The sequence below is a fragment of the Talpa europaea genome (assembly GCF_964194135.1).
Source record: "Talpa europaea genome assembly, chromosome: 7".
Lineage (NCBI taxonomy): Eukaryota > Metazoa > Chordata > Mammalia > Eulipotyphla > Talpidae > Talpa > Talpa europaea.
The window spans coordinates 93,564,042-93,588,150 of NC_140074.1; the positions used below are offsets into that span (position 1 = coordinate 93,564,042).

Consider the following 24,109-nt stretch of genomic DNA (forward strand, 5'->3'; position numbering starts at 1 on the left):
CCATAGCACTTGAGAATTCTCTCACTTTCTGCCCCCCCAGAGAGGGAACCCTCAGGGACCATGGATGACTGCTGGAATGACCATGGACACTCCACTCTTGTCTTGATTGCTTGGTATATTAAGCAATTAAAATTTCATTGTTGGGACCTCCCCGGTGGCGCAGCGGTTGAGCGCTGGGTTGCGAAGCTGCCCGCGGCCTCTGCAGCACCGGTTCGATCCCCTGCTGCTCCCCGGCCACCGGAGGAGGGTCCCACATGGCGCGCAGACCTCTCCTGACTCACTCTCCGCTCCCCTCAGCAGTGTATTTCAGTCAGTCTACCTGTTCTGTTCCCAGCTCTGTCTCTGGTAAATCCGCTCACCCCCTACACCTCTGGCCTGTACCCTGGTTCTTTAAAAAAAAATTTCATTGTTGTACTTGAAGAAAGGTCCACTTACTTCCTGAAAATTGTGGTGATGGGGATCTTCATAGAGAAAGCCTAGATTTTGTGATTGACAACCTTTTGTAGATGTGAAAGCTACTTGTAGGGCATCTGTCTTATATTCAGGTGCCCAAAGAAGGGGCTACTGGAACAAAAGTGAGTCAGAGGAAAAGAGAACCACAGGAGGAAGATGAAGAACCTCCATCTAGAAGTAGGGAAAGAGGAGTCTAAGGTGAGGGCATGTTAGGGAGCAGGGAAGGGGCACCAATAATTGCTATTACTCATTGGCACCTTTTATAATAAATGCAGTTATTTCACTGTTTACTTCCTTTTTTTTTTTTTAAAGATTTATTTGTTTATGTACACAAGAGATGGGGTACAGGCCAGAGATGTGGGGGTTGAGAGGATTCACCAGAGACAGAGTGGAGGAACAGAACAGGCAGATTGACTGAAGTACACTTCTGAGGGGAGCAGTGGGTGAGACAGGAGAGGTCTGCTGCGCCATGTGGGTACCTCCCTGGCCGGCCAGGGATCAAACTCGTGCTGCAGAGGCTGCAGTTTGCTTCATAGTGCAGTGCTTAACCCCTTGCGTCACCAGGGAGGCCCCTTACTTCCTTTTCTACCCTCTTCTTCTCTTGTTTACATATACTTTCTTCATTCCCTGCTCTCAAATATTTCCAGTGTTTACATTGGGGAGCATGCCTCCTTGTCCATGGGAGAGACATAGTAACCAAATATACCCATTTGTTTTTCCAGATTTTTAAAAAATTGGATTTATTATTTTGAAGTAACATTGGCCTACAGCCCTATATGGTTCAGAGGAACAAGTTCCCGCCTCCTCAGTTCTCTAGATATTTTATTCGTGCCTACTGTATGCCAGGCTCTTTTCTGCGTGCTGGTAACTGAACTGTGAACAAGACCCAGTGCCTAGTCTCATGGTACTCATGCTGTTGGGAGGGTGATGTATCAGACACACGTCAATAAACAACTTGCAGAGAGATAAGTGAGGTGATAAGGTGTAACTTGGGAGGTGGGGAGATAGCCAACCTTAGATAAGGTGGTCAGGGGAGGCTTCCTTTCAGAGAGGACATTTGAGCTGAGATCTGAGTGAAGAGTCAGCCATTTGAATTCAGGCATTCCACGTAGGGAAACAGCAGAGGCAAAGGGTGAATAATTTTTGTAATTTTAGGACAGAAAGGTCCAGGTAGCTGCCCAAAAGTGAGGGCTGGAAGGTAAGCCTGGAGAGTGGATGGGCACCTAGTAGTGCAGATGTCCAGTCCCAGCGTGGATTTTGGTCTCCAGGGCACCGGAAGTCACTGCAAAGTTTAAAGCAGGGTGTGGTCTAGTTGTCATTTTAAGAGATTACGCCAGTTGTTATCGTTATCGACCGTGCAGGGGAGGCAAGACTGGAAGCAGGAGCAGCAGCTGATGTTATACTTGCTAACCATTTAAGGGTATGGGGTGGAGAGACAGATGAAATCTAGGGTGACTCCTGGGTTTTGATATATTCATGCTCGCTTAAAGACAGTGATGGGTGGTGGTGGGTGATTTTATTGTGCAAGCATCGTTGAGTGTAATTGCACAGTCCTAGATGGTACTGTCCACTCCATACGTTGGCTGTGTGCTACAGCCAACTCTCACTTAGCAACCGCAACAGTAGTTATATAACTGGCTAGTGCTCTGAAGGAAAGCTTGGGTTCTTTGAAGTGCAGGTGTTCCAGGTGTGTTCCAGGTGTGTTCCAGGTGTGAAAGAGGAAAGAGTCTGATTTCCCTTTACTCTCCACTCCACCCCTGCATGCTCACAGCACTCTGACACCACATGAGTGGGTGTTTTTCCCACCGCCAGTGGTTCTGCAGTGCTCTGTGGACACCAAATGAGTGTCGTGCAATCTAGCTCAGCTCTGAGTCTCTACCTGGAGTCAGCACAGACCCCACAGGTCAAGGGTTCATCCTCCCCAGACACCTGTTGCAAGCCCTTGTGCAGCTGACTAGCTGTAAACTGGGGGTTCCCAGACACCTCCCTCAAGTTTGATAATTTCTAGTGTTTCCCCTCAGAGCGCTGGAAAACATCTTAGTTACTAGATTGCTCATGTTGTGGAAAAAGAAAACAATTAATGATGAACTTGATGTCCTTTCTTCAGGAGAAAGCAATGCATGGTTTGGGGGAGCCCAGTGCCTCACAAGCAGGGAGCGCACTTCCTAAGGGATTTTGGGTAAGAGCAGGCTTTATGAGTGTTAGAAGAGGCAACATGGAATAATCACATGAGGGGATAAGAGGTCAGGAGTTTCCTCACATTGTTGCTGGGTGCTATTTTGGGGGCAGGAGAGCTGGCTGAGCTGAGCTGCAGGATGGTGATTGGTGTGTGTTAGATTTTCTTGACAGGAAGCTATTTCCCCTAAGTGCAGGATGACTTAGATTTAGGTTTGTGATGTGGGCCATCTGGGTCTGGATATGTGACTTAGCTTTATCACCAGCTTTTTAAATTTTTTAAATTTTTAAATTTTTTTTAAAGATTTACAGGATGGGGACTTGTGCATACAAGAGCTAGGGCACAGGTCAGAGGTGCAGGGGATGAGAGGATTCACCAGAGACAGAGTGGGGAACAGAATAGGCAGACCGACTGAAGTACACAGCTGAGGGGAGCAGTGGGTGAGACAGGAAAGGTCTGCTTCGCCATATGGGTTGCTTCCTGGCCAGCCGGGGATCAAACATGTGCTGCAGAGGCTGCAAATTGCTTCACAGTGCGGTGCTTAACCCCTTGCTTATTTTAACCCTAGCTTATTTTAAAAGGATCCAACTCAGGTCCAGCCAGATGGGAGAAATGCAGAGGGCAAGGTATGTGGGGAAGAACATGGAGCCCCCATCCTCTCCAGGAGCATCACCCTCCTAGAACCTTTGGGTGTTTACTAGTCTGGAGCCATCCTCTGCAGGGGCCTTTATAGCGGTGTTACTGCAGAGGCAGGATTGAGCACATCATTGGCTCTTGGTTGTTAACTCAACCTCTAGCCTGCCTCCCCTCCTGGGTGAAGGAGTGAGGCTGAAAGAGGCAACCTTGGAGTCACAAGTCCCCGTCTTGTGTTATCTAGGGGCCTTCCCAAAATCACCCCAATGACATGAACTCAGGTGTGATCACATGGAGCCTCATCATGAATTACAAATGATGCTTTCACTTTTATCACTCTCATGACTTTGGAAATTCCAAAGATCTTCAGAGCTCTGTGTCAGAAACAGGGAAAAAGACCATATATATATTTCTTATTATAAATCACCAGATGCTTGACTCTTGTGATGGGTGAGCCAGAGGAGGCTTCCTGAGGAAGTGACATTTGAGATGATCAGATATTAAGGACTACAGTGCCCTTTGGGTAGATTACTGTAGGTTGATGAGTAAGAAGGTGCTCATGCTATAAAAAGGACAGGTGACTGTTAAAAATACCTGCTTTGTGCCTTATGGTCTACTCTAAAGAAAAGTAGACTTAGGGATGTCCATCCAGGCTAGGGCTTTTGAGATCTGAGAAGTGATTTTCTGTAGCGGTTAACGGGGCAGCTTAGGCTGGTCCTGCTGCTCTCCATTCTTCCAGAACCCTCCCCACTGGGACGGGCAGGACTCGGGTGGAGCCTTGTTCTGATATCAGCCTTTATGAAATAGAAAGATGAATGTGCGCTTAAGGGTTAACTCAGAGGCCCCGCCCACTGAGGTTCTCCCTCTGCCCCCATTTTTAAAAGGGCTTGGCTTTTGATTTTGAGTGGAGGTGAGAAAGAGAATAGTATTAGAATACAGGAGGTTGGGGCTAGAGGAAGAATAATTAGTTACTCTATATGATTAGCACCACAGCCTAAAATACCTGTAATAACCAAGAATGTTGGTGTTTTGTCTAGAGGAAGCAGTGTGTGAGACCTCCCTGGTGCCTCAAAGGGCTAAGTCTCAGCACTGTGAAGCTATCTGCAGCCACTGCAGCATGAGTTCCATCCCTGGCCAGGGAGCTACCCACAAGGCACAGCAGACCTCTGCTGGCTTGCCTGCTGCTCCCCTCAGCTGTGTATTTCAGTCAGCCTGCCTGTTCTGTTCCCTACTCTGTCTCTGGTGAATCCTCTCACCCCCTGCATCTCAGGCCTACACCCCAGTTCTTGTATGCAAAAATAAATCTTTTAAAAAAAATAGAGGAGGCAGTGTGTGTGTATGTTTATTCACAGAAAGTTTAATCTGGTTCCCATTATACGCAGTGATCCCTTTTAGGCAGAGTACACTTTTGAAGGCTTTCTCAGAGAGGTCTCAGAGGGGATGTCTCAATTAAGGGTTACCATAATGGTCGCTCCTGGTGGAGACATCAGTGCCACCATTCAATGGGAAGGTGAAGCTGGTCAGCTTTGAGGTGTGAGGTGTGCATTGGGAAAAGGGATGAGAGGTAAAACCTATGGTGCCAAAGTCTGGGGCTTACTTTGGGGAATTTGTACCTGGGAGGAGGTCCGGGCCAGGGGTTCAGCAGCAGTAACCAGGGTGACTTGGTAACAGAAGCTCTTGGACAGAGACAACGAAGACCTTGGGAGATGGCGAGTGAATGTTGAAGGGCAGTGGGTGACTTTCTGTCCCCACATACCTAGGGACAGACCCGTGAGTGCCGTGGGGGAGATGGTGAGGACGCAAGGACCGCTCAGACCATATTTGGGTTATTTGCTGCAGCTGCTAGCATCCTGATCTCTGTAACAATAATGCTGCCCCTCTTCTGGATCTGTTGATCTCACTCTGTCCTTCTTTCTTAGCCTTTGAAAAGAAGGTGTATTTCACATCCTCTCTGTACTTTATTATGAAAACAATGTGTTTATTTTTTCCCTTTTTTATCCCATTGGGGAAACACCTCCTATGTATGTCACCACACCACCCCCACCACCAGAGCATCCAAGTCCTTTACTGTAGACCTTTTGACCCTTCCCCATTATGGCCCCTGCCTTCACCCCTCGCTGCTCCCCCTCTGGTAGCCTCCATTTGAAGTCAGATTTCTAGGGTTTGTTTTGATTTAGTTTTGTCGTTCGTTTTATTTCTCTATATTCCACATACGAGTGAAACCACCCAGTATATTTCTTTCTCCTTCTGACATACATCGCTCAGCATAGCCCCCTCCAGCCCCACTATGTTGTTGGGGGAAAAAAAAAAAAAATAAAGCTGATAGGGAGAAAAAAAAAAAAGAAAATGGCAAGGGTTCACCTTTTGTAATAGCTGAGTGATACTCTATCATGTATAGATCCCGCATCTTCTTCATCCACTCCTCTGTCCTTGGGACAGTGTGTTTTCTTTATTCGTTAAATATAAAATGAGACGATTCCATGTTTTTTTCCACACTGCACCGCCCTTGCTCCCCAACAGAGGCACGTGGCCCACTAGAAAGGTGGTAGCCTTATGTCAATTTAATGTGATGCAATTTTAAAAGAGAAATAAATGCAGCCTAGCTGAGTATTAGGCTAGAAAAATAAATGAGTACATTAAAGAAAAATATTTCTTTTCATTTGTTTGCTTAAATGCAAAGCAGGGATTTGGAAATTTCCTGACAAAATACATCCTCAGGCCTGTGCTATGTGAAGGTACCTGACAGATGAAGGTGGGGAAGAGTTGGAAGAGAAATGGGGTGGCAGAGGAGACGCCACACATGTCAGATCCCCAGGCAGAATGGAGCTCACTGTCTCATATACTTTTTTTTTTTTAAACTAAAACATCACTATGATTTTTCTCCTAAAGGGAATTTTAGCAGAGGCATTTAGAATGATTGGTGATTCCTGGGGTCTGTTTGAAATCTGAAGTCATAGTGGGTGTTCTGTTAACTTGCATCTGAGAGAACCATGAACAGATCACTTAGGGGCGCCTTAGGCAGCATCCTGAGAACCTCAGTTTTCTTGTTTGTCCCTGGTTGATCAGAAAGCCATTCAAGCAGGACACGCCCTCCCGAGAGACTCAGGAAACCTGGTTCTGATAGCAGCTCCAGCTTCACTGCTGACTTTCCCTGGTGCTGTCTGGTGGTGAGAGGATGGGTGTCATTGGTATTGTTCCCTACCCCCAAGGGAGTGAATGGGGCATCCCCAGATCCCTTACATCTTGAAAAAATAGGGTGTGTATTATACAATGAAGGAACTAAAATTGGAGTACCCACGTAGGATATAAAAGGAGTGCTTTACTTTCAGAGATATTTGCTAAAGTAAGGGAGTGTTAAATTTAGAAGAGTTTCTAGAATGTGAGTAAACTATATGTATATCTGTTCTGAAACAATTGGTGCCTTACTCACTTCCTCACTTGTACTGGAGACTCTATAAATGATGATGAGTGTAGACTTTGGTGCCTGAGCCTGGCTCTGCCACTTAGAAGCTGTGCATTCTTGACCAAGTTACTTTCTTTCTTGTTTTGGTTTTCTTCTCTGTAAAATTGGGTTGATTCTGATTATATTGGGTAGCAAATGACTTAATATGTATATAATGCCCAGTTCTATGTCCAGTTTTTTTTTTTAAGATTTATTTTTATTTATGCATACAAGAACTGGGGTACAGGCCAGAGGTGTGGGGGGTGAGAGGATTCACCAGACAGAGTGGGGAACAGAACAGGCAGACTGACTGAAATAAACTGCTGAGAGGAGCAGCGGGCGAGACAGGAGAGGTCTGCTGTGCCGTGTGGGTTAGCTCCCTGGCCAGGGATGGAACTCATGGCTGGTAATAGCTTGATAGTGCTGAGATTTTTAACCCCTGTGCCCCCAGGGGGGCCCTTTATGTCCAGTTCTTAGAAATGCTTAGTAATATTACCTGTTACTATTAGCTGCTATTTTTCTGAGCTTTGTTTTTTCAGTACAATAGGGAAGTTGGGCAATGTCAATCAATGCCTGGGCTATACCTGAATGGCACTTGTTTTTTTTTCCTTTTTTTTTTACTATCAATACCTGCACCTCTCCTCATGCCCCTCAAACAGAATCTTGGGGGGTATGGTGAGGGGTGAGTTGGGGATAATGCTTAGACATCTACATTTAAAAAAAAAGCTTCCCATGGGATTCTGGGGTAGAGAGGGAACCTGAACCAGGGTAATAGATGGTCCTGAGATCTCTTCCAGTTTGAAAGTTGGCACTCTATGCTTCTGTTTGGAGGGGTTAGTATTTCCTTCCCCATACCGAATGCACTAATATGAGCGATTAACTGCTTTTTTTTTCTTTTAAAAGAATTGAGGTGACAGTCATATAACGCAGACTTACTCATTTTAAAGTGTATGATTCAGCGGCATGCACACTCAGTGCACATCTACCACCTTTTTCTAGCTCCTAAACATTTCTGTTACCCCAAAAGATTGTGCCCACAATCAGCCCCCAATTTCTCTCTCTCCCAGCACCCCTCAACCACCAATTTGCTTTCTGTCTCATGGCTTTGCCCGATCTGGATATTGCATATAAACGGAATCTAAAACTATGTGGCCTTTTGTGTCTGTTTCTTACTTAGCTTAGTGTTTTTGAGGTTCACCCATGTTTGTAGGACTTCCTCCTTTTGGCTGAATAATATTCCATCATGTAATTACAGAGTAATTCCATATTTAACTGCTTGGGGATCCACCAAATGTACTACATTGTGTTTACTCATTTACCCACTGGTGGATATTTGGGCTGTTTTCACCCACTGGCTGTTGCAAATAATGCTGCTCCAAATATTTGTCTACAAGTATTTGCTTGAATACCTGTTTTCAGGTTTTTTAAATTAAATTTGTTTATTTTCTTAACTCGTAAATTTTTGGACTATATATGCAGGTGTCCCATGCAATAGCATTTTTAAAAAAAGATTTATTTATGTATATAAGAACTGGGGTATAAGCCAGAGGTGTGGAGGGTGAAAGGATTCACCGGAGACAGAGTGGGGAGCAGAACAGGCGTATCTACTGAGATACACTGCTGAGGGGAGCAGCGGGCAAGGAGAGGTCTGCTGCACCAGGGTCACCTCCCTGGCCAGGGATTGAACTCGTGCTGCAGTGGCTGTGGAGGGCTTCACAGGTTGCATCTTAACCCTTGTGCCGCCAAGGAGGCCCACAATAACATTTTTATATTGAAACTTTTTAAGAGTTCATCCAATTGTTTCAGTGTGATTAAACTTTAAGATCTCTCCTTTGCCCTCACAGATCTTCCTTGACCTGTCCTCACTGCCTGAAACAGAGCAACACCTTTGATCCCTTCCTGTGTGTGTCACTTCCTATCCCCTTGCGCCAGACAAGGTATGTGAGTGTCGTGCCCGGTGAACTTGCTTCCATCCTCATTCCTTACTGGGGAGCTCCTTGCCCTGTGTCTGCTATTTTTTCTTATAAATAGTGCTGTTGTCTTTCCAGGCTTTGGCCTATTTGGAAGCTGGCCTGGGCCAATCCGTATCACTTGGTCAGACGGGTAGGATGGAGAAAATCTGTCACCGACTCTTTTCCTTGCTTTGTCTCCAAATCTTTTTTTCCTTTGGAAAGATGTAGGGAAAAGATATTCTTGAGGAGAAAAAAAAAACTGTTGGAGGAGATGAGAAATAAGAGAAAAGGGTATAAGATTGGCTAAGAGGGTGGCAGGATTTGACTCTAGAATGAAGAGGTACATCGTGAAGGCTTTGCAGAAGCCCAGGACTTAACAGTAAGGCAACTGACCAATGTCGCCATCATAGCATTTTAGTGAGCTCCTGTTTGGATGCCTGCACTGGCATTGAGGTGGCAGTATTTCTTCTTGCATTCAACAGCTCTATAAATATCATTTCTCTCACCCTCTGCTTGTTGAAATCCCCCTATCTTTATTTAGCATGTAATGACATGACATCTTCATCAAGCCTTTCCTGGCAACTGAATCCCCTTCCTGTTCTGAATTCTGTATTGCTAATCATCTATGCCACAATATAACAGAGGCTTATATGCTTATCAGTGATACTATCAGATGATGTCTGCTGATGTGACCTCAGATTTCTAGTCTGATGCTATATAGCACAGTGGTCACGACCACTGACACTGGAGCCAAATGGTCCAGGTTCAAATCCTGTCTCTACCAATTAATTACCTGTATGAATTAGGTGTAGAACTGGAGAACCAGGAGCTAGAATAGTAATGCTGGTGGGGATAGCAGGAAGTGGAGCTAGAGAGGTTGGGGGGCAGGAGTGCTGTGTACACTAAAAGGAAAATTTCAATAAGAAAAGCTTATTGAATCATATGGAAGAAGCTCAACTGCTTTATTTTTCAAACTTTGAAGTTTGTTTTTGCTTAAGATGATCTATTTATCAAACAGAACCCTGTGATCCATTCTTAATCAAATAGGATTTATTTTTAACTCTGAAAAAGCAGTCTTAGCAATCCCCTTTGGAGATTTGGCTCTCCACTGCCACCTGGTGACAACATACCTGAAGTGCAGTGACCCAACCAAAAAACTAAGGTTAGCCTATGCGCTGAACTAACCCAAATGAAATGGTATTGCCACAATTCATGTCAGTCCTTTAAGGGTTTGGCCTCCTTCCTATTTTCCAGATTCTTGAGCGTCACCTTGGTCTTCCCTTCTAAGAGCCAGAGGTTCCTGAGGGTTGGCCTGGCGGTGCCGATCCTCAGCACAGTGGCAGCCCTGAGGAAGATGGTGGCAGAGGAAGGCGGTGCCCCTACGGATGAGGTGTGACAGAATTGCACCGGGGTCTGGTCACTGGGTGACAGAATGCTAACTGGGCTAGCTGTCTGGGCTGATTAGGCTAATTTCTGGTTCCAAGGTGACTCGAGGGTGACTCATGAGTTTCTACTCGATTAGTAGTCCCTGGTGTCTGTGATGTCTGGGTCTTGACCACTCCCTGCATTTATAGAAACCAGAAAAGGACACCACCACTGTCTTCCAAGAAGGTGATTAGGATCATGATCACCATAATTTCAACAATAGCTAGCCCTCAGTCATACTGGGTGCAGGCTGTAAACTTTATATTCATTGCTAGTGTAATACTCATAAACATCCTGTCAAGTAGGTATAATAGTTATCTCTCTTTACTGTGAGCAAAGAAGAGGCACTGAGAGGTTAACTGACCTACTCAAGGTCACACAGCTGGTAATTGGCTTAGCCAGGAATTGATATGGATGTTTTGACTTCAGAGTCTGAGCCACTACTGTATGTCTTCCCTCCTGAGAATATAAACTAGGATACTGAATGGACAACAAATGAAAGTATCAAGGGAATGGAAGATTTGTAAGAAGGGACGATTTGAGGGAGACAGAGATGGATATGATGTACTTATTTTATTTTATTTTATTTTTTAAAGAGGCATGTATTATTTATTTGTTTGTTTGTTTATACAAGCACTGGGTACAGTCAGAAGCACTGGAGGGTGAGAGAATCCACCAGAGCCAGAGTAGGGAGCAGAGCAGGCAGAAGGACCAAAGTACACTGCTGAGGGGAGCAGCAGGCGGCAGGAGAGGTCTGCGTGCCATGTGGGACCCTCCTCCGGTGGCCGGGGAGCAGCTGGGGATCAAACCGGCGCCGCAGAGGCCGTGGGCAGCTTCTCAACCCAGCGCTCAACTGCTGCGCCACCGGGGAGGCCCAGAGATGGATATGATGTACTTTTATTTGGTGACCTCGGTGAGAATATGGGAATAATGGGAAAGGTTTGGATTAGGGTTCTGATTGTCAATCAGTCACTTTCTAGTTTTCTAATGTTGGTCAAAGAAATTTGTTCTGTTTCTTTAACTGTAAAATGGAGATTTTATACTTCCTTGGTGATCTTTTGGGATTTTTTTCAAATTAAAAAATATTTTAACATTTTCTGTTAAGGAATAACATGCATATAATAAGTACACATATCTTGAGGTTATAGTTTGTTGGATTTTTTTTTTTAAAGATTCTTTTTTTTATTTAATCTTTTTTTTTTTTTTAAAGATTTATTTATTTATTTTATACAAGCACTGTGTACAGTCAGAAGCGCGGGAGGGTGAGAGAATTCACCAGAGCCAGAGCGGGGAGCAGAGCAGGCAGAAGGACCAAAGTACACTGCTGAGGGGAGCAGCGGGCGGCAGGAGAGGTCTGCGCGCCATGTGGGACCCTCCTCTGGTGGCCGGGGAGCAGCCGGGGATCGAACCGGTGCTGCAGAGGCTGTGGGCAGCTTCGCAACCCAGCGCTCAACCGCTGCGCCACCAGGGAGGCCCAGTTTGTTGGATTTTTACATGTGCATCCACCTGTGTCATCACCACAATTACTGAGCCTTTCTATCACTGTCACCTCAGTGGGCTCCCCCCTGCCCCAACCAATCAGTCCCTCTGATCTCTATCACCATTTTTATAAGGCTCTCAAATGGGGAAAAAAAAAAATGTGTATCGTGTCTTGCAAATTCTAAAGGACTTTATGTGGACCTTTGGGGAGAGAGAGAGAGAGAGAAAGAGAGAAGGACAGTGGGTGAGAGTCTTGGAAAAAATAGCAGAAGAGCAAAAGGAGGAGGTCTGAGAGGTGTAGAGTTTGCATAATTAAGAAAGTAAAACCACTGTCAGGAATTTGAGAAGCGTGATAGGTTAGGAGATAGGAATCACTTGGAATTCCTACCTGTAGGGGTGGGTGCTTTGAATGGAACTTAAAATCTATTTTGATGTTTTGTTTTAACTGGCAAGTTTGTCCCGTTTATATTGTCTATAATCATGGATATACATGGATTCATTTCTAGCATTTATGCTTTCTTTTTGTACTGATTTTCCTTTGTTTCTTTGTTCCCTTTACTGCTTCTTTTGGATTGAGCAGTTTCTCTTGTTTGATCTCTTTGGTTTAGAACACGTACATTTAGTTATTTATTTACTTTTAAAATGATATTGGTTTTTTTAAAGATTTATTTGTACAAGAACTGGGGTACAGGCCAGAGCTTGGGAGGGTGAGAGAATTCACCAGAGACAGAGTGGGAAACAAAACAGGCAGGTGGACCAAAAACACTGCTGAGGGGAGCAGTGGGTGAGACAGGAGAGGTCTGCCACGCCGTGTGGGTATCTCCCTGACCAGCCGGGACTCAAACCCATGCTGCAGAGGCTGCGGACAGCTTCACAGTGCTGCGCTCAACCTGCTGCACCACCGGGGAGGCCCAGAACATGTAGATTTATATGCTTTTAGTGATTATCATTAAAAAGTCAACATAGATAATTAGCAAAGTCTTCTGTCAGTCTTCACAGATAACACAAGCATCTCTATGCTTTCATTTCTCTTTTGATTTAGATACTGTAGATGGATGTTGTACTTTAATCCCTCTTCTCCATTCTCCCTGCTGTGGTAGCAGTAATAGTTGTCAGTATAGATTTATAGAGTCAATGCATGTTTATATGTACCAAAGTTTACCATTTTCTATGCTTCATCATTTTGCCTTACAACTCAGGTTTTCCTTCTGGACTCAATTTGTTTGTTTTTTAATCCTGAAATGTGTCTTTTACAAGAGACTTTCCCAGCCAGCATTGCTTATGTGGGTTCCGTATGCTGAGAGGTTGATTCCCTCAAAGGGCTGTTACACTGAAAGCGACATAGCTGGGTCTAGAGCAGTCAGGGCCCTCTAGGCAGCCAGCTCTCCCCCTTCACTGAAAGACCAATTTCTTCTGACGCCCTCCTCAGTATCTCATGAAAATACTTTCCATGTATGACATACTATGAAAAAAGATGACAATAATATTTTAGAAGTTCTTTTCAGTGGAGATCTGTGTCCATGTTAAACTCTCTCATGTTTTATTTGTAGAGCGCTTAATTCTCATTTTTGTACGGTAGCTCAGCTGAGTATATAAATCTTTAGATTTTTAATTTTATTGCCCCAATCCTTCCCTCAGCACATTGCTACTCTAATGCTGTATTTGAGATGTCTGTGATCAACCTAATTATTATACCTACTGTGTTCTATTACTAAAAATAAGTAGCACTTATCACTTAAGAGCAAAGTAAGGGTAAAAGAGAGGTTTAAGACTCTAGTTACTTTTAGATTTCTTAAGTGTTAAATTCCTTTTGAGAAATCAAGAGGGAAAATGATCCTTCTCATTCCAGGTGATTTTGGTTGAACTACATCCCAGTGGATTCCAGAGGTCTTTCTTTGATGAGGAAGACTTGAACACTATTGCCGAGGGAGATAACGTGTATGCCTTTCAAGCTCCTCCACAACTTGGCCAGGAGACACTCTCAGGTACCGTAGTGCTTTGCATAATTTTATGTGGGTACTGGGATTTATCAGTTTGAGAAGGTATTCATCGGACACTGAGGGATAAGACATTTATTTTCAGTACTCGGAACTCTCAAGCTTGTTTTCTCCAATATTTGGTATACAGATGGTTGATTATTAAAAATTATTCAATAAATACAGGGGTTCTTAAAACCTTAGTGAGGATGAATCACCTGGAGAATTTGTTAAAGGATAGTCCAATACCTGCGCTTCCACAATGCTAAAGATGCTTACCTTCTCTGTGCACTCCTCATGTTGATATTCTAAGTTGGGCATGGGGGGGCTACTCTGTGGCTCTGATCAAGGCCTACAAGCAACCAAAATCACCTGGAGTATTTTTCTTGTTGGCTTTGAGACGTGTTTTTTTTTTTTTTTTTTTTTAAGATTTATTTATTTATTTATGCATATAAGAGCTGGGGTGCAGGCCAGAGATGCAGGGTGTGAGAGGATTCACCAGAGATAGAGTGGGGAGCAGAACAGGAGGATCTACTGAAATACACTGCTGAGGGGAGCAGTGGGTGAGTCAGGAGAGGTCTGCTGTACCATATGGGTCACTTCCCTGGCCGGGGATTGAACTCATGCTGCAGTGGCTGCGGATAGCTTCATAGGCTGCGTCTTAACGCCTTGCGCCACCAGGGAGGCTCTGGCTTTAAGAAGTGTTAATTAAAATCCCTGCCCTTATTTTGAAGTTAAATTGTTGCAGTGTCTCCCAATGGTGGGTTAGTAGGTGCTCCAAGAGAAAGAGTGGGCCAGAGAAGCCAGGGCTCTGACCCAGGGAAGGGGCTCCTTTAAATGTTCAAATGTAATTCTCTCCCTCCAGCTCATGCATCTGGTCTGTCTGTGTCCCCGCGCTTGGCTGCCCGTGAGGGTCAGCGATTGCCCCTGTCTGCCCGTAGTGAGAACAAGGTGCTAATCCTCTTCTGTAACTTGATGGGGTCAGGGCAGCAGGCTAGCAGGTATGTTTAACTTCATGCTCTTTATACATGATGTCTGGGATTTGTATGTACTTGGAATTCTGTCTAGAATAATTCTAAGTTGATAAAATTAAACAGTATCAAGTTTAATCATCTAGGAATAGGGAAGAGGGTACTTTCTGAGCAAGACAATCAGAAATAATTGCCTTAAGCAGATGGCTGATATCTTCCTTAACAATTAAGCATGGGAGATATTCCTATTAATTTCAGGATTAATTATTGCCCTCATCACTATTATACTGTATTGTAAGGCCAGGGCGGTACAGTAATACAAGGAAAAGAAACTGACCATGAGAAAAGAGGAGATAAAATTACCACTATTTGCAGATTATATTGAGATCTTTCCAAAGAATTAAGAATTGGAATGTGATTATTACTATTGAGAATTTAGGATTGTGACTGATTACATAACAAATATAAAAAAAAGATAATTTTCTTATATAGTCCCAATAAAATGCTTAAAAGATATAACTTCTACCAAAAATTTTAGATTGATAAAATGTCTTTAAGATTAATCTGCAATAATAAACTTATAATAGGCAGAAAATACTGAGAGGGATAAAGGAAGAAGAGGGATGGCTCCAATGAAACAGGATAGTCTTAATTATTAAAACAGAGGAATATATACTTAAATCAATGAAACAGAATAGGTCAAATTATATTTAAGTATTATGTGATAAAAGTTGTATTTTATATTAGTACTAAGTTAATGAATTAATCAGTAAGTAAGACTGGGTCAACTGATTTCTTTTCATTTTCTCTATCAACTTTTTATTCCCACCATAAATTCACATGCTTAAATTTCAGATTGATTAGGGAGGTAAATATAGAAAAGGAAGCCATAAAATTTCCTGGATAATGTAGGGGAATATTTGTGTCTTAGGGGTAAAGGACTAGTTTAACACCTTAGGCAGAAGACTATAAAGAAAAAAGCTATGTCTTCAATACACTGAATATTTTAAACTACACACAAATTTGAAAAGCAAAGCACAAATAAGGAAAAATATTTATATCATGTGACAGGTGAAGGATGGGTATCCAACATTTAAAACCTAGTTCTCAATTAGTGAGGGAAACATTCTTTAGTAAAATGGTTCACAGAAGAAACATAAGCACAGGAAGAAATATTCAACCTCACTAGTAGAAGCAATTCTGATTGTAATAGTGAGATGCAATTCTAAACCTTATAGATTGTGAAAGGACTTTAAAAAATCACTGACACTACCTCTGGACAAATGTTAAGGGATTGGGGCATAGGCTCTACAGGTAAATTGGTGTGGCTTTTCTGGTCTCACATTTCCATTTCTGGAGCCTCATCCCAAAGCAACAATTGTGATGGGCATTCAGAAGTACAGGTACAAGAATACATGTAGTTCCTGACATAGTCAGCATTGTTTAAATTGAAAAAATGGAAGCAACCTGGGTGCCTGACTGCCGAGGGTAAGGTGCATAACAGTAGACACCTGTGACCCTGCCCGTCCATATTTACCACCTCATTTTTGTGCTGTGTTTTGGCAAAGTGTAGTCAATACTTTCACATTCTTATCCATTGACTTGACACACAACCTGGCTCAGTGTGGCCAGGGAACCTGCAATGGTCAATGATTTGGCAGTCCCCATGGCAGAGCTGGAGTGGACAGCAACAGCTCATTAGGTTGGGATTTGGAAAACCCTCCCAGTTAAGAGAATATTCCCGGCGCATAAAGCCATCAATGTGTCAACTGGACCATGTCCCCTCTGGGTTTATTTCTGGTTTCCTTTTCTTCGGCTCCAGGTTCTGTAGTTTACTTTCTATTGTGGGGAAGAGTTTCCTGCCGGGTAATCATCTGGAGCCATCTGTTACATTGCAATGTCTGTTTTCGCCTTTGCATCTCTGACCCCTGTTTCTACCCTAATGTGCAGTGGGTTCTCTGATGGGCAGTTCTGTGTGGTGCTTGGTGCTTAACTCTTATCCGATGAGTGGAGTGCATGAGTGGAACTAGTGCTCATGACTGATAAATATAGCTGGTTTTTCCTTTATGAAATAAATTTCTTTGGATTTTTCAGGTTTGGACCACCTTTTCTGATAAGGGAAGACAGAGCCATCTCCTGGCCCCAGCTCCAGCAATGCATTCTCAGTAAGGTCCGCTATCTCATGAGGAGTGAGGCCCCCATACAGGTCAGTGTGTGTGCATGTGTGCGCGTGCAGGGAGGTGGGTGGGAGTAGGAATCTAGGGGTAGCTCAGGAGAGACAAGAATTTGCTGTTTATGAGAGCCTTCACATTGTCGAAAGCAATGTTGATTTATGTGCTAGGAAGTGACGATTTCATGGCCTGTGCTTTCACCCTCTGTGGCATTACAAAATACCTTTTGCACATGGCACTTTTTTCCATCAAATCGTTAAAAACACCATTGGAATAAAGAGTAGATTTACATTATTATTCTCAGTTTTGAATACAAATGGTCTACTTAAGATATTTCTAGAGGAGAGTTCATTGTAACAAATTGAAATTGAAACTTTTGGATCCAAAATTTTAAGGGACTTGAGATATGATTTCGGTGGAAAATTAAAATTGATGTCCCAATATGAAAATCTAGATATTAAAATAATCTTGACCCTGGTTTGAAAACTGAGATTAAAAATTCAAGGGAAGGGCTTCCCCAGTGGCGCAGCGGGTTGAACGCCACACTGTGAAGCTGTCCACAGCCTCTGCAGCGCAGGTGCGATTCCCGGCCGGCCAGGGAGATTCCCACATGGCGCAGCAGACCTCTCCTGTCTTGCCCGCTGCTCCTCTCAGTAGTGCTTTCGGTCTGTCTGCCTGTTCTTCTCCCCGCTCTGTCTCTGGTGAATTCTCTTATCCTCCCGCACCTCTGACCTGTACCCCAGTTCTTGTATAAATAAATAAACCTTTTAAAAAATATGCTTTAAAAAAAAAAACACAAGGGAAAACATCTCTTTGTCTTGCACATTTATCATCAGATTGGTAGTTTCTACTTGAAACCAACATAGTCTCAAATCACCCCTTTTAGGTTCTATAGCATCAGAAACTATTCTAATGACTGCCTGGCACAGACACTGAACTTTTTTAGGGACAGAAAAATAGCAGAATTTTGTTTAACTCCAACTTTTCTCTTAGTAAGAACTTCTTATTTGGGGAATGTACCAGCCTTATTTCACAGGTTGTTCTTTATGATTCAGTTCCTTCCTGCTCAGGGAAAACTATATATCTGATTCAGGATTTATACCAACTATCACCTTGTTCAAGACTTTTTCTACATTTGTACCATCTTTTAACTCTAAAGGATATTGCTGTTTGCACTGCAGTGCCCAGATTAGAAACTAACTTCTTTCTAAGTAGGTCAGAACCTCTAGTAATAACTCCAGCCTTCCCCCAAACCCTGTGCTCCTGATTGTTGAAAGTGGATGAAACCACTTTCGTGGGCACATTTAACTCAGCTGTCCTGATTCTCCACTTGGTCCCATGTGTGCTTTTACCTCTGCTCTCCCACAGTCATTTTGATTTTAGAGACCAATCAGACCATTAGTGGGGCCAGCAAAATTCTAAGAGGCAACCTCCAAGTCAGCTATTGATGCTTTCCTGCAGATTCACTGCTATATGAAATGATGGTTGGGCATAATTTTCCGTAGGAATAATACGTTCTGAGTGGTCCTAAGGTTCCCAGGCTAGCCTGTTTACTTAACCCATAATGCTTTTCATATTATTTATTATTAAATACTGGCTCTGTGTGCTAATTATTTGAAAAGAATACATTTAGAATTTGCAGTGGTGAACTAAAGAGACTAAAAGTTGTGAACATATATTCAAGGCTCTAAGGAGAATTTTCCTTGCCAAGAACAGAGGACAGGAAAGTGCCTCTTAACAAAGAACCAATTTTCTGGACAGAATAAAATTTACTTGAATTGTGAAAAAATATTTATCATCGCCAAAACATTTTTATGGTCACTTTGTAAATTTTCTTTGTGAGCAAACAAGGGTAAGCTGTTTCCATGCAAACTAGGTGGCCTAATTATGTTGATTATGTTACCCTTCAAACAGCGAGGCTCAGTCAGGGGTGCCAGGAAAAAGAGCACCCTCCTCAGATTTAAGTAAGTTTTGGGTCAGGATCTCTATGACCTGAGCAGATGGGTGAAGGAGAGAGTCCTGGAGACCTTGGTGGCTTTTTCAGGCTTTTATTGGGATTTACACAGCAGGCAGGGTTGCAAGTCTTCACTATTTCTGGGCTCTCCGGTGTTCTCTCATGGCCTCTGCTTATCTTTTGCTCTGTTGGCATCCCTGTGACACCCTTATAAGCCCAGTCTTAGCCCAGGTGTATCCCACCTACATACACCCTACTCCAAGTGTCCACCATCAGGCATGCATTAAGGACCACAGGGGTCCATCATCAATGCTGATGGCAGGAGGGCAGAAAAGCCTGGTAATTATTTACCCTACAGTAAGTCTTTTTTTAAAGGTTTATTTATTTATGCATATAAGAACTGGGGTACAGGCCAGAGGTGTGGGGGGTGAGAGGATGCACCAGAGACAGAGTGGGGAGCAGAACAGGTGGGTTGTTAAGTCTCTTTAGGAAGTACATCCTTCTTTGGTGAGTCCTAAAACCAAGTCCCTAAAGTCAGCTTGCTTCCAAACCCTGATTTTTGTCTTTGTTGAAGCTTCATGTCAACCAGCATGTGGTTTTAGTCCAGGTAGATGGACACACCTGCACTTGACACTTGAGGCTCTCTGCAGCCAGGCTCTGGTTTCCCTTTTCAACCTTGGTCCCACTGCTGCCTGCACACATCAGCTGCCACAGCCTGGCCCCACTCGCAGCTCTCTGAGTGTTGTGGGTTATGCTGCCTTCCCACCTGCTATTCCTCTCTCCTGGAATTATATGTAATATTTCCCTCTTTTTCCTCTCTGAATTCATCCTATATTTTATCAGTGATTTTTATTTTTTAATTTTATATTTATTTATTTATATCTTTTACATCATTGTGTATTCCCTATAAAATTCCCACCACCAGTTCACCCAGGAACCCATCCCAGGCCGGGTAAGTTCATTGTCAGTTCTCACGGACGAAAAGAGAATTTTGGAGCCTTCCATGGATTTTTATAGGCCTTTAATGCTGAATCAGGGAACAGACCAGCTTTCCCGCTCAGCATTTCTCTGGTGTTCTCCCCCATCTCAGAGTGAAGCTGGCTTTATAGCCCCTCGCCCCTAGTCACAGGTGTCTCCATTTGCATACATGCATGCCCCATCTCTCTGGGTCCAGGTGGCCACAATCTGGGCCCAGGAGGCCACAATCACAGGAGGCGTGCAAAACCACAGGTGCTGGCCATAGACGCTAATAGCAGGAGGGTGTAAAAAAAGTCTGATTTTTACTCATTTACCCTACAAGATGTCTTTTCTCTGTCACAATTTGGAAGAAAATTTGATTTTTCTAGTTATATTCAAGTTCATCAATGATCTTTTTAAGAACTGTTTTTCCTTTATTGGAGAGTCTATTGAGATTTTTAAAAATTTGTGGCAAAGAATGTATAATGTTGGTTTATTTGAACCATTTAAGTGTACATTAATCATATTCACTGTGCTACACAGTGATTGCTACTATCTATACCCCCAAATTTTCATCATCCCCCCAAAAAAACTCTATACCTCATTAAGTGACTCCCCATCCCCTACCGTATAGTTGGTGGTAACCTCTAGTCTTCCTTTTCTTCCCATTCTTTTTCTCTCTATGAATTTGCCTACTCTGGGTACTTCATATAAGAGAATCACACAGTATTTACCCTTCTGTTTCAGCTTTTATCACTAAGAAAAATATTTTCAAGGTTCACCCATGTCGTAGCATGTGTAAGAGTTTCCTCCCCTTTTAAGGCTGAATAATATTCTGTGGTACGTACATACCACCTGCTGATGACGATGGGTTACTTTCACCTTTTGACTATTGTGAATAATGATGTTTAAGATATGTTTCAATTTCAGAAAAGTTAGAACGTTAAAAAGATGCTTATCTTTGAATAAAAACCTAGGTAGTATTTCTTTATGTGGATTATTTTGAAGTACATATTTATTTTAATTATATGTAAAATATACTCTAACTTCCTTTTAGATAATTGCTTCCTTTTGGCAACTGTGTGATGATAATAATCTTAATAAAATATAATAAGTTACCTATTAATGCTTTATTAAGATAGCTGGTGCTTTTCCATTCATGTACTAGTATCCGCTTCAAATAATAACAAGTTATTTAAAAGCACCATTTTCTTTGTGTTGGAAAGTTTAATGTGTTGAACAGTATTAGGTCACTATATTTTATCTTCTCAAAAAACAAAATCCTTTTCTCTTTAGATTTGAATATTAAAGAAATATTCAAAATAAACAGTAAAAAAACTATATTTTGGGAATAATTTCTGTCCACTGAAGATTCTAGTAAGTCAGCCTGGATGATGACTGGTGCCTCTGTTTTTGTCTTGGCAGAACCCGGGGTCACTGTTTTCCATCCGGGTTGTGGGGCTCTCTGCGCCATGCAGCTACTTGTCTCCACAGGACAGTCGGCCCCTCTGCCACTGGGCAGTTGACAGGTAAGGGTCACTCAGATTTGGTGCAGAAATGAATAGGCCCATACTTGACTAGACTCCCACTAGACTAGGCTATGTGTCAATAAAATTAAATTAATTACAATCTTAGCTCCTCTGGGCCACTTACCTCTCCAGTCACTGTCTCAGATCCTCACACACATTCTGTGCTTTTCAGAGTTATGTCTAGAGAGGTACAGTGATGGCCACTTCAAACGTGAAGGGACACTGAGTTTCCCAGAGATTCACTTGCTCACAGTTACACAGCCCATTCACGGCTGAGGCTGAATTATTTATTTATTTTATTATATCAGTGTTCATTTTGGTGAAGTAATTGGTTTCTCCCCTGAGGTATAATTCTCCTGCCACCATATCACCTGTGAACCATCACCAAGTCCCTGTGCTCTTCCCTCCCCTGTTTTGATCCCTTTCCCACCCCCTCCTTTGCTATATGCCTCAGATGTATGGTCAGCTTCCTGGTTTTATCTTTTTTCTTAATCTTTTGTTTGGTTTCTCTACATTCTGCATATAAGTGAAAACCTCCAACATTCATCTTTCTTCTTCTGACTTATTTTAGCCAGCATAATCCCTTCTGGCTCCATCCACATTGCTCATGCAAATGGCATGAGTTCGTCTTATTTGATTGGCAAGTAATATTCCATTGTGTAGTGTAGAGGGCAGGAATACCACAGTGCAGGTTTTCTATGATCCAGGAGACTGGGTAAAGGAGGAGTCAGAATCCTCAGTGGTTTTTTGCAGGTCTTTATTGGGATTACCAGGTACACAGCAGGAAGGGGTGCTGGGGGGCCGGTAGGCTGGCAGGCCTCCCAGCCCCCAGCAGGTCTTCACTCTGAGCTCTCTGGCCTTCTCTCGGCTTCTGCTTCTCTTGCTTCTCTCTCTGCTTCTCTTTTGGCTTCTCCTGGCGTCCCTGTGACGCCGCCCTTAAAAGCCCAGTCTCAGCCTAGGTGAATCCCATCTACGTATGCCCACACCCTATTCCAGGTGCCCGCCATCAGGCATGCATTCAGGACTGCAAGGATCCGTCATCTATCCTGATGGCGAGAGGGCAGAAAAGCCCGACAATTTTCCTTACCCTACAGTAGATATACCAAAATTTTTTGATCCATTCGTCTGTTTGGGGGTATTTGGGTTGTTTCTGTATCTTGGCTATTGTAAATAATACTGCAGTAAACATAGACGTTGAGCCTGAATTTGAACCCAGATTGATCTGACTGAAAAACCCAAATTCATTCAATTAGGCCATGCTAGTGAATTCAACCTCCAGGATAGGTGAAAATTCTACCTCTGAACCATTGACCCCCCAACCCAACCTCTAGTAGATTGTAGACTATGGCTGAGAGATTGTAGACTATGACTGCAATTTCTGGTGGCTGTGACACCTAAGTCTACATGTGCCTGCCTCCACGCCTTGCAAACCCACTCCAGGGCCAGGTCAGTATTTGAGAGGCAGATGCCCTATAAATGAATGGCTCAGGAGTTCTGCCCATTTTCCCATAAATGCAAAGTCTTCAATAATGTTCTTTGATTTCCTGGCTTGATTGACTGAAACTGTATGCAGAATGCAGGTGTGATACAGTGACTTATAATAAAAATCTTGGTCTTCTCCTTATTTCTGACATAGAGCTTCTAAAACCCTTTTTAATTTGTGATATCTAAGTGATATTTGATATTTGTGCCTAAGTGATGAGAACAATAAAGGTGTCTTGATATTCATAACAAGCCCTTTTCAGCTGTACTCAGATTTACGTTCATAAGCTGACTTTGGAAAAGTGAGGGCCTGATTGCTGGGAGAACAAATCCTGTGATTAGAGGGTTGGAAATTCAATCCTCCCTCTTCTTCCCATACCTTCAGGGACGGGAGAGGCTGGAAGTTCAGTCAATCACCGATGACCGGTGATTTCATCAGCTGTGCCTATATAGTGAAGGAACAGCCGGCAGCTCATCTTAGGCAGTGTCAGGAACTGAGTATTGTGCAGGACAATCAAATGGACCTGTACTCTAGACACTGAGAAGGTAGTTGGGGCTGCACTGGGAGAGAGGAGCTGTGTCCTTGCAGTAAATCCTTAGTGCTCCTGAGCTCCTAAATGGGTGAGGAGAGAGCATTCAGCAGTGGACTTAGAATGGAGTCTTTAGGAAACAACCAGTCCCAGATATCTGACCTGGGTTTACACGTGGTTTTAGGCATTTCCATTTGCAGCATTAGTCCTGGGGCTGGAGGCAGACCACTGGCCCCTAAGATAGAGGAAGGGTGCTCTGTGCTTTCTGATGGGCTCCCTTGTCTCCTCAGGGCTTTGCACCTCAGGAGGCCTGGAGGCCCCCCACATGTCAAACTGGCCGTGGAGTGGGACAGCTGCATCAAGGAGCGGTGAGTGCAGCGAGTCTGACTCCATCTGGGGGCCAGACTGTGATTTCCCCCATGTGACTGCAGGGCAGGGCGCCTGCCTCCTTGTGCCATGTCGTCCATTCTTCTGAGATGCCCAATGCCAATAGACTGCATAGAAACACTAAGGGCAGTCATGATGATGATGGTGGGTGATGTTGTAGTGATAACAGCAATGGTGGGAAATGGTTGTGTGTCACTTACCTACTCCTGTGCCAGTGCCTCTGAGCATTTACATGTATGTACTTTAGTTAGCCTTCATCACACCCTGGAAGGGGATCATGTCTATAAGCCACATTTTCAGATGTGGAGACTGAGGCACAGAGAGGTTAAACAATTGCTTAGTGTCACACAGCTTCTACATGTCAGAGCCAAGATTGAAATTCAGGCTCTCTGACTTGAGTCTGCACTTTTAATCATTGCCTCTGTGGCACTGAGTGCTCCCACCTTATTTTGAAAAAGGACACCGTGCAGTCCAGCAAGTATCTAATCTCCTAGGTGCTCTGGGATGAGGACACAGAGATGAGTAAGCCAAGGATTTGGTCCATCATGGAGCCAGTGAGGGAGATGGGGAGTTCTGGTAGAACTGAGTTTGC

At 43.4% G+C, this 24,109-nt stretch overlaps 1 protein-coding gene across 2 annotated transcripts in view; it reads left to right on the forward strand.

Moving 5' to 3' along the window:
* Positions 1-24,109, forward strand: part of USP43 (ubiquitin specific peptidase 43) — a gene marked incomplete at both ends in the record, with an annotated part of 53,868 nt that overhangs the window by 19,025 nt on the left and 10,734 nt on the right. For both annotated transcript variants that reach the window (XM_084237546.1, XM_084237547.1), the window contains 7 exons: positions 8,549-8,641; positions 9,911-10,046; positions 13,410-13,545; positions 14,402-14,537; positions 16,602-16,713; positions 21,015-21,118; positions 23,421-23,498. In XM_084237546.1, coding sequence (XP_084093672.1) covers positions 8,549-8,641; positions 9,911-10,046; positions 13,410-13,545; positions 14,402-14,537; positions 16,602-16,713; positions 21,015-21,118; positions 23,421-23,498 — 795 coding nt within the window. The remainder of the gene's footprint in view (positions 1-8,548; positions 8,642-9,910; positions 10,047-13,409; positions 13,546-14,401; positions 14,538-16,601; positions 16,714-21,014; positions 21,119-23,420; positions 23,499-24,109) is intronic.